This window comes from Phacochoerus africanus, chromosome 3 (assembly GCF_016906955.1).
Source record: "Phacochoerus africanus isolate WHEZ1 chromosome 3, ROS_Pafr_v1, whole genome shotgun sequence".
Lineage (NCBI taxonomy): Eukaryota > Metazoa > Chordata > Mammalia > Artiodactyla > Suidae > Phacochoerus > Phacochoerus africanus.
Genome location: NC_062546.1, coordinates 120,181,524 through 120,192,346, shown reverse-complemented (window position 1 = coordinate 120,192,346; position 10,823 = coordinate 120,181,524). Strand labels below are relative to the sequence as shown.

The window sequence follows — 10,823 nt, the reverse complement described above, 5'->3', positions numbered from 1 at the left end:
CAAGATGTCTTGGTATAGATAAATATTTATGATATGGAGTTCCCATTGTTCCACAGTGGAAACGAATCTGACTAGTATCCATGAGGATGCAGGTTCAATCCCCCGACTCGCTAAGTGGGTCAGGGATCTGGAATTGCCGTGAGCTGTGGTGTAGGTTGCAGACACAGCTCAGATCCTGAGTTGCTGTGGCTGTGGTGTAGGCCAGCAGCTGTAGCTCCGATTCAGTCCCTAACCTGGGAACTTCCATATGCTGCAGGGGTGGCCCTAAAACAAGCAAAAAAGCAAAAAAGCAAAAAAAAAAAAAATTTCATGATATATGTTAAATTGAAAAAGCAGATATAGAGTATTAGTATATAATGATGCCATTTAAAATGCTAAAATTTGATAAAAACTAAACTTAAACCAATTAAACAAATTGGTTAAAACAAACTGATCAAAAACCATATTGGACAAAGATGAATCTATCCAGGCACTAGTGTTAAAACTTTTCAGTTGGAAAATGTCCAGTTTATATTTACAAAGATTAGTCATACATAAATTTTAAAGTGGGTCATTTAGGATGAAAATTACAGTAATTAGGATTACTGGGACCCTGATTTTACGCACACACAAAAAGACCTAGTTTTGCAGCTTTTCGGCCACTGATGTTTATCTTACCTAATTAGTCACGTTTTTGCTCTCTTAAAAATTTATTTACTTTATACTTAAGCTGGTTTGATGAGGCTTTTTTCATAGGAAGAGAAATAAACCTTTGATAAAAACGAAAGCAAATTTGTTTTTCTTTTTCTGTTGGATATTCTTAAAAAGGAGAGATTTAAAATGTTAAGTAAACAATAAAATATGCAAAAAAAAAAAAAAAAAAAGAAAGAGGAATCTGGGTACAACTTTCCTTTTGACCAGGGTGAGCCCCCTTTTTACTCTCACTTCTGAGCTGCCAGCTGCCATCATGGCTTTGGGGGATTTTTCAGTGTTAAGGTTGCTTCTCAGTTTTCTCCCATGAGGCTTAGGATTGTGTTTTCTCAGCTCCCCAATTTTATTGCTGTTGTTTTCTTTCATTCTCTTTATCCTCATTAATGTACATCTTAAAATAATGACAGTAGCTACAAATCTTTTCCGTGTTTTTATTGGAGGTTTTGGAACCGAGCGGATAGAAATGTACATGTATAACCTGCCATCTTCAAACCATAAAATGGGACAATCTACATAAAGTTTGTAACATGGTTTTCTGGCAGTGCTGTTAGCTACTATTATTTTTATTAGTGTTTTTATTCCCATTTTACATCTGATTGCTTGGTTTGTCTCTTTTCTGGCTAGTCTTTCTCCTTGTCCTGTCCAAGCATAGATACATCCTAAGATTCTATTCTCCAACTTCTCTTTTTTAAAGCTCACCTATGATTTCAATTCAGATGATATCCAAATATACGTATTATCTCCTATCTCTTCTGGGCTACAGACCCACTGTTCAACCATCAGGGTGTTCCTGACTTGCAAACCTCATAAGCTTGATGCTGAATTTAATGCTCATGTATTCATGCAATCAGCTCTTCTCTTCTGACATCTGTTTCTTTTGTTTTTCTCTTTGGAGTTGGCATCACCAAATCTTTGAAGCCTTGAAACCTGGCTTTTAGTTCAGATGCTTATTCTCCCTTAGCCCCTACATCCAATCATTTGTCAGATCATGTAGCTTTCCCCTTAGAAATGGCTTTCATTTCCATCCTTTTTTCTCTGCTTGGCCATGGACCATTTAAAATCCATTTCCCATCTCTCATCTCACCTCACTCAAATCTACCTTACTGAAGATTTTTTTTCTAAAGAGCCATTCTTTCTTTTGGCCATGCATGTGGAGGTTCCCACCAGAGCCAGGGATTGAGCCTGAGCCACAGGAGCGACCCAAGCCACAGCAGAGACAGCACCAACTCCTTCACCCACTGTACCACAGAAGATAGTTCTTAATAATAACTAAACAAATTAACTCTTCAGGGGACACCACGTCCCAACACTCACGTATAAGTCAGCTACATTCTAGACAAGTTAAAGTAGGCATTTAAAAATGCTTAATCAAGGAGTTCGCATCATGTCACAGCAGAAATGAATCCAACTAGGAACCATGAGGTTGTGGGTTCGATCCCTGGCCTCGCTCAGTGGGTTAAGGATCTGGCGTTGCCATGAGTTGTGGTATAAGTCACAGATGTGGCTCGGATCCTGCATTGTTGGGGCTGCTGGCAGGTGTAGCTGTGATTTGACCCCTAGCCTGGGAATCTCCATGTGCTGTGGGTGCGGCCCAAAAAGCAAAAAGCAAAAAAAAAAAAAAAAATTAAATAAATAAATAAATAAATAAATAAATAAATAAAAACCTGACCTTCAACTGTTTATAAGTGAGTCTCTAAAAGGCTAGAGACATTTACTAATTTATTATTTTCCTGAAGCACAAGTTCAAATCACAGCTGTAAAGTCGGCGACAGGAAAAGACACTTAATCATAAGCATGCTTGCCAACGGCCCCACAGCCACACCTCCACCTGGCTTTGTTGTTTTCTACTTAGTGTCATGTGTTCAGCAATTTTTAGTAAGGTTCTGAAGGGACCGTATATATTTTTCAATTTCACTTTACTGTCTTAGAAGGAAGAGTATGTGCCAGAAATGGCATTTGTGATTTTTGTTGTTTTATAGATCTAACTCTGGGGTCAAGGGTTACCATACTGGCCAATCCTTAAAAATGCCCAGTGCTTCCTGGTTTCTAGGGCCTTCCTTCCATTGTTCCCTCGCCTAGTGTTTTTGTGGCATATTGCTACATAAATAACCACCCCCAAACCTAGTAGTTTAGAACAATAACCATTTATCTGCTCACAAGGGTATTTACAATTTGAGTAATGTTCTAGGATTGCTGGTCATGTGGTGTCAGCAAAGGAGGTGGGGGGACTCATTGTAAAGGATTCAAGACGGCTCACCCAGAGGGCTGCTTGCTGGTGCTGGCTATTGGGAGAGCTCAGAAGAAGCTGTGAAGTTTGAGGGAACACATGGCTAGAGCTTGAGTTTCCTCCATGTGGGCCTCTCCAGGTGATGACTTGGGCTTTCCCATTAAATGGAAGCTAGGTTCCAAAAGGAAGGAAACAGACACTGCCAGAAATTCTTAATGCCTAGACTGAGAATTCCCAGAATGTCATTTCTTCTACATTCTGTTTGTCAAAGCAGAAACAGGCCTAGCTCAGATTCAAAGGGGAGGGCACACGAGCTCTAACTCTTGATGGCAGGAGTGGTGTGCTTGTACGAAAAAGTGAAGTTATCTGGAGCTATGTTTGAAGTCTAGCTACCTTCACCATCTTATGGCCATAATTCATTTCCCTCCCACAGGAAAAATATACTTATCTCCTTCCCTAAGATATCAAAATATCTCATCCCATTACACATCACTTTGTAGTCTCAGATAGGGATGAACAAATCATAGCCTTATTTGGTGTGAGGGCCAAATCCAACATTGGGCCATTTTTGTACAGTCCTTAAGATAAGAATGGTGTCTGCATTTTTACAGAATTGTAAAAAATAAAAACAAAGAATAATATGTGTCAGAGATCATACACATGACTTACAAAGCCTAAAATATTTACTGTCTGTCCCTATGTGAAAAAAGTTTGCCAGCCCCTGGTCTAGGATATTACCATCTAAGTCAGGTCCAAATGCAGATGTGGCTCCTTGGGTATGGGTCCTTGACTATGCATCCTCAGGATATTAAAGATTCATAATGTGTCAAAGCTGGTTGGCATGATTCCTCTTGATCTGAAGACCAGTGGGCTCAAGAAACAAAATGTGTGTCTCTCACATACCCAGCATCTAATGGTAGAGATAGAAAACCCATGATAGATATTCCCACACACGGAAAGTGGTCCATAGCAATTCTGAAATCCAGCTTGACAAAATATATCAGTTCATTAACTATACCCACTCCTGCTCTTTGGGAACAATTCTCAGTGGCTCTTTCACCCATCTTGAATTATCTTCCTTTTGGAAAAAGCTCATAATTGCAGATGAGTAGATTCCTCAGCCTGCTTCCTGCCTATAACTATGAAGGTCCAGAGGCTGCTTTTCATTATGAATAGTCTCTGTCTATTTCAGTGCAAGGTGGTAATACATATCATTAAAAAGCCAAAGGTTACTTATACTTAATGTTATAACTATCTCCCTTAGGCAAAAGCCATATGCATTTCTTATCAAGAGAGGTCCTTCTCTACCTTGGGCCAGGGTGATACTGTTGTGGGACAACATCATTTAGATCCCCAGAAACCCTAAGGATCTAGGACGTACTACCTTAGATTTTTCTGAGACATTAACTTATCTATTACTGCATAACAGGTTACCCCAACACTCAATGGCTTAAATCAACAAATTGTTATTATCTCACAGTTTCTATTGGCTAGGAATCCAGGCTCTGCTTAGCTGGGTCCCTCTGCCTCAAGGTCTCTCAAAGGTTTAAACCAAGATGTCAGCAGGGCTATGATCTTGTCAATCTGATCCATGTTAGCCCACCATAACAAAATATCCTAGACCAGTGGTTTACACAACAGACATTTTTTTCCCTCACAGTCTTGGAGGCTGGGAAATCTAAGATCAAAGTGCCAGCCAATCTGGCTCTTGGTAAAGGTCTTTTTCTGGCTTATAGACAGCCATCTGTTCACTGTATCCTCCCATGACAGAAAGAGCAGAACCCCTGATGTCTCTTCTTACAAGGGCACTAATCCTATCATGGAGGCTCCACCCTCATGACTTCATCTAAACCTAATTACTTCTCAAAGGCTGCACATCCTAAAACCAATACATTGGGGATGAAGATTTCATAATATGAATTTGGGGGAGGAGACAAACATTCAATCCATAACAGCTCTCATCTAAGGCTGCACATGTGGAAGGTATGCTTCCAGGCTTACTCACGTGGCTGTTGGCAGGGTTTAGCTCCTTGGGGGTTGTTGGACTGAAAGCCCCAGTTCCTTGCTGGCCCGTGGATGGAGGCCTCCACTATTCCTTGCCACTTACGTCCCTCTATCAGGTAGCTCACATCACAGCAGCTGGTTTCCATCAAAGATAGCAGGTAAGAGCACAAGAGAAGGTGTGTGAAATAGGAGCCATGGTCTCTTTGTGATCTACTCTAGGAAGTGATAGCCATCACTTTTTGCTATGTTCTACTCATTAAAAGCAAGTCTCTATGTCCAGCCCACACTCAAGGGGAAGGGAATACATAGGGGCTTGAATACCAGGAGGTAGGGATCACTAGGGTCTTCTAGCTACACCCCTGCCTTGAAATTTACCTAAGGCCAAGTTTTTCCAGTAGCACCCCGGATTTGACATTTGCTCCTAGACCATTTTTCATTTCAAGAATTTTTGTCTTCTAGAGAAGCTAGGCATGAGGAAGTTTTATTTCAAATCCAGCAAGTCCTGGCTTCTTTATGTTTCCTCTAGATAGTGATTGAAAATGGAACAGTTCCTTTTTTCTTTAGCTCATCTCACTTCTCTTGTTCTATATCATAAGCCTCTAAAAGAAACCATCCAACCCTTTCAACATTCTAGCCAGATCTAGGCAGATCCACATCTTCTTAAGGTACCTTTTTTATCTTTCATGTAAAAGATAGAATAGCTGAAACAATTAGCTGGTTTGGCTAATTGTTCTTCCAGTACAGAAATGGTGTCCCCTGTTTTCCTGCCTGCAGTAACAATACCCTCACAATCCTTTAATAATGCTCTTCACTAGCAGGCTCCTTAAAGTTCTTCCAACTTCTGTCTTTCACTTGATCCCAAAGCTACTGCCACATGTTTTAGGTTTCTTTGATGGTGAGATGCCATTTCTAGGAGTGCTATTGTATTTCAGTTATCTATTTATTGCTGCATAACAAACCGCCCTAAAACACAGTGCTTGAAAACGACAGCCTTCATTTTTGCTAAAAGTTTGCAATCTGGGCACGGCTCAGTGAAGACAGCTCATTTCGCTTCCATGTGGTGTCAGCTGGGGCAGATCAACTAGGGCTAGACTATCCACTTCCAAGATAATTCATTCATAGAGCTGGCAATTGGTACCGGCTGTCTGCAGAGAGCTCAGCTGGGGCCATACGCTGGGGAACCTAATTCTCTTCCACTGCGGCTTCACCACATGGCTGCATGGGTTTCCATAAATATTGGAGGGAAGTGATTGAATCTGAGAACTATTTGGGAGGTAAAAATCAGGATGTTGCACAACCATGTGAATATACTTCAATACCGCTAAACTGTACACTTACAAGTGGTTAAGATGGTAATCACTAGGCTGTGTGTTTTCAGCCCCAATTAAAAATTAATAAATAAAATCAGGGGAAGGTGGGTGATGGCCCGGGGAGGGGGCGGGTGGATGGGGGTGGGTTGTGGGAGAGAGAAGTGTCCTATGTTGTTGTTTTTTTTAATGGCCTTACCTGGGGCATATGGAAGTTCCCAAGAAGTGTGACGAATGACAAAAACCAATCAAACACAGCCTCTGGCTTCAAAAACATTTTTGGTCCAGCAGAGGATGAACAAGAGTTAACAAACAATCACAACCCATGTGGTAGATACTGCAGCTTTCTGTCCCAGTGCTAGCAGTTACAAAGCCCATGCCATGCAAATTTGCCTCAAAATAGACCTTTCAGGTCTGCAATTCCCAGAGAAGAACATTTAAGACATAATTATAGGCTTGGATTTCTTTAAGCAAGCTTCAAAATGAACACTGCCAACAGATGAGGAATGCAAACTACAGGTGCAGAGACAATGTCCCTCTCAATCTAGCATGGAACCTTGCAACAGAGGTAGAAGTGCTGGGCAGGGGGAAAGGCAGCACTTCTTGGTCATTCATTAGCCCTGTTTTACCAGACGTTTAAATCCCTTTGTTGGCTTATCACACTTAGTATGTCTGGAAACTTCCTACTGAGGTGATATCATTTTGAAACTTTCTTTCTTTGAAGTAGTAAACAGGTCATAAAATCATTTCGATCCTGAGTGAATGTACACCCCCCCCCCATTTTCTTTGCTCACAAAGTTTCATAAATATCGAGTCTATTTACAGATTTTTCATTGTGTTATTTTGGCAACATAACTCCACTGTTCTTCCAAATAAGTCTAAACCATTCCTCATAGAAAGGACAAAATAGAGGAGCCTCTCTTTTCCTGAGCTTACTACCCCTTCCCCCACACTTTTCTGAAAACACTCCGAATTTCATGCCAGAGCCACAGCAATGCCAGATCCAAGCCCTGTCTGCGACCTATGGCACAGCTCACCGCAACGCTGGATCCTTAACCCACTGAGCAAGGCCAGGGATGGAACCCTCAACCTCATGATTCCTAGTCGGATTCTTTTCCGTTGTGCCACTATGGGAACTCCGATCTTATATTTTTATTTTTTAAACTCTCACCAGTTGTCCCATTCTGCGGAATCTCTCTATGTAAGGTCCCACCCCCAGCCCCCAAATAATGACCAAAGACCACTACCATGAATCCTCCTGGTGCCTTTGTGGAACTTTCCATGCAGAGACGCCTCTGCGAATTCAGTCCCTCCTGTAAGGTCTTGGAAGGATTATTAATATCATTCAAACCCTAGAATCAATGCCTGGTAAGAATGCATTCATCCATTCAAAAGTAATTATTAAGCACCTACTATGTGTGAGGCCCTGTCTAGATGTCCGTAACACAAGAATAAACAAGCCAGACAAGGATCCTCTCACAGAACTTATTTTCATTTTTCATTCCCGAGGTTTTTGACTTTTAACAATGGACAAGGTGCCAGCCTGGCTCAAAGACAAAGGAAGCAGATTCTGTCTGAGATTAAGCCACATTTCCTCGGGTGGGAGGAGGGAGGCTCTCCCCGCACCCTAGAATCACACAATATCCACCTACTCACAAATGGAGTCTGACAAGGACTACCAATCCCTGGGTCAATTGTTATTTTTCTTGGGCCTCTGCCAGGCTCCAGCAAGACAATGCCTTTCTGTGGAGTGTGTTCAGCAACAGGCAGAAATGGCCAAGGAGGGCAAAGTGCTGGCATTACTTGTCAGCACAGGGGCCCAAGACCACCACTCAGCCATTGCCCAGGAAGACAGTGCCCCCTTGTGGTTCCTCATATAACCGAGGGAGGAACTAGAAGAGGAAAAGGGCCATTTCAGTTTCCAGATTAACAGTACCCTGGCCTCTTCTGAAGGTCAATTGCAATTTCAATAGATTCTCAGTTTATTTTCATCCAGGGGACACTTTTTATTTTTTATTTTTTTCCGTAGAGAGAAATGACATCAGGACAGCAATGAACTCTCTTCATCAAAATCTTTCGACTTCCCCTCAACACCAGAAAAATCCAATATGTAAATCCAAGGATCACTACTGGTTTTCTCTTCGTCATGCTCTGAAAGCAAATATTTTCTCTGCTTTCTACAATTTGAACCAGGATCTCTGATGATGTTGCCCTGGAGTCGTTTGGGGTATCTCGTCTCCACCGACACCACTTTTAATGCCCTAAAAGCAGAAGCCTATCTTCAATTTCTGCCGCCACCCCATCCCACTTCTAGGAGCACTTAAACCAGTTAAGGGTAAAGAATGTGGGGTGGGGGAGGGGCGGGGTCAAGACAAACAGTGAAGCAAGCAAGCTGATTAGAAATTGTGATTGGTGCGGTGCGGGGAGAGAATTCCTAGGAGTGAGAAGTGAGAGAGAGCCTACTGAAGTTTGGAGGTTTAAACTTAGGTGTTTGTAGCAGTCACTTGAGTGGAAAGCATAAATGACACCATATTGGAAAAGTTCTGGATGGCTCAGGAAAAATGGAAATTTCCTTCATAAAGCCAGTTTCCATGTATTGTAAACTTAACTGGGTCAGAATGGGTGCCAGGTGCTATAGTTTTATCTATCAACCGATAATCTCCTCTAATAGCAAACTCCTGGGCGATAAATAGAACTCCTAGTTCACAGAGAAGGAAACGGAAACCAAGGCAGTTCTTCCTTCCAAGCCTGGTGCGTAAACAAGCGTTGTGCACTGACCTAGATGCCGGGTCTCCCTTCGTCTTTAAGCTGCTCTGACCCTCTGAATATCTTGTCTTGTCCTCCAGCTCGTCTAGCAGTGAGGAACATTCCCTCGGCCAACAAATATTTATTGAGTGCGTACTATACACCAGGTAGCCTATTAAAAAAACCCAACAACCCAAACCAAACCCGTGGGATTTGAAAGGTAAAGAGGGCTGGGTCTTGCCTTCCAAGAAGGATCTCTCAGAAGAGTAAGAGAGGCAGCCAGGTAAACAAGTAATTCCAGGATAGTCAGATAAGGGCTCTAGAGGAGTCTGAACAGGGGCCAGCCGGTGCAGGGAGGCTGGAAAGGTTTTTGAGGACCAGGCGTCGGACGTGGGTCTGAAGCTGTGCCCTGAAAACGCTGGCCTGGAGTGGGCTGCCCCCGGATGTCACTCGATTTCTCGCATCCTGTCATTTCAAGCTGCCGACTAGGAGAGGTAGAACTAGGTCTAAGCTGGCATTGAAAAGGAGGGGTAGGGGTGCGAATGCCTCGTGAAGAGTAAAGGAGCAAAAGTGACAACTCACACTCCCCGGTCCCCGCGCGGGCAGGGCCGGGCTCCCCGAAGCCCCTCTTCAAGGAGAGTGCAGCGCCCGGCTGGGCCACCGGGCCCCCCAGGGGCAGGGCAAAGGGGGACCTAACCTTTCTCCTCTCCCCCTCTTCGGCCCTCGCCCAGCGACCTACCGCGGAGTCGGGGGCTCGGGTCGGTCGCTTCCGCCCGGCGCGCGCCATCCGGCCGCCTGGCAGCAGCCCTCCGCGCAGCCCCTCCTCCTGCGGGGGGCTTTGCCGTCCTGCGTCCCGTCCCTCCGGGCTCTAGCCTGCAGCCCACATCCAGGGAGGGCGGAGGGAGGAGGAGGGGAGGGAGGAGAGAGGGGAGGAGGAAGGCAGGCGAGAGAAGGGGAGCTGCTTGGAGCCCGTACTTTCCAGAGCCAGCCAGGAGCGCGCACTCAGCGGCTCTCCGGGTCCCAGCCGCGCCCCGCTACCACGCACCTACTCCTCCTGCTCCTCTCCGGGTACCCCTCGCCCCCTCCTTCCAGCAGCTGCTACCTCGGGCGGCGGCTGCCCCCGAGCCTCTACTCAGCCACATCCCCAACTCTGGGCTCACTCCTGGGACGCGCGTCCTCGCCCCATCCTTTCTTACTTCCTTCCCTCACGCCCGCCCGCCCTCTCCAGGTCTCCCTCCTGGGTCCCGATTGTCTTCGTCCCCTTCTCTGTCCGCCGGCGCCTAGCCCTGCCCCGTCCTCTCCCTCGCACTTCCTGAGTCGCCCGCCGCCGCAGTCTCGCCGCGGGACCCCGAGCCGGAGCCCCAGCCAAGCCGCCACAGCCCCGGCTCCAGCCCCCGCTGCCCGCGGCGCCCGGGGAAGGGAAAAGTGGGCGAGCTCGCCCTCGCCCAGCCCCGCGCCCCAACCCTGCCCGGCGAGGGAGGACCGGGAAGATGAACAACGGCGGCAAAGCCGAGAAGGAGAACACCCCGAACGAGGCCAACCTTCAGGAGGAAGAGGTACGGTGAGGTGGTGGGTACGGGCTGGGACGGACGGCAGCCGCGGGTCTTTTCCAAAGTGCCGGCGGCCGGCGGGGCGCGGGTCCCCGGGCGCCGGGCTGCGCCGGGGAGGGGGCGCCGCGGTCGAGGGTTTGGGAATCGTCCTGGCTCCTTGAAGCAGCCCCAGGCTGTGGCCCGGGGACAGTGTATACTCACCGAGTGTGTTTTTGTGGGTCCACGCGCGTCTGTGTGCCTAAAATTGCGTAACTTTGAGGACTTTCCTGAGACCTTTTGTAAGTATAATGCCCAGCTTTG

At 45.6% G+C, this 10,823-nt stretch overlaps 1 protein-coding gene across 5 annotated transcripts in view; it reads left to right on the top strand.

Annotated features, from left to right (window-relative positions):
* The first annotated feature begins 9,955 nt into the window (after positions 1-9,955).
* RBPMS (RNA binding protein, mRNA processing factor) overlaps positions 9,956-10,823 on the top strand; it is a 185,795-nt gene continuing 184,927 nt past the window's right edge. The window contains exon 1 of one of the 5 annotated variants that reach the window (XM_047772544.1): positions 9,956-10,529. In XM_047772544.1, the coding sequence (XP_047628500.1) occupies positions 10,464-10,529 (66 nt within the window). In that variant the 5' untranslated portion in view covers positions 9,956-10,463. The remainder of the gene's footprint in view (positions 10,530-10,823) is intronic. The other 4 variants (XM_047772549.1, XM_047772548.1, XM_047772545.1 and 1 more) reach the window with 4 other exon arrangements.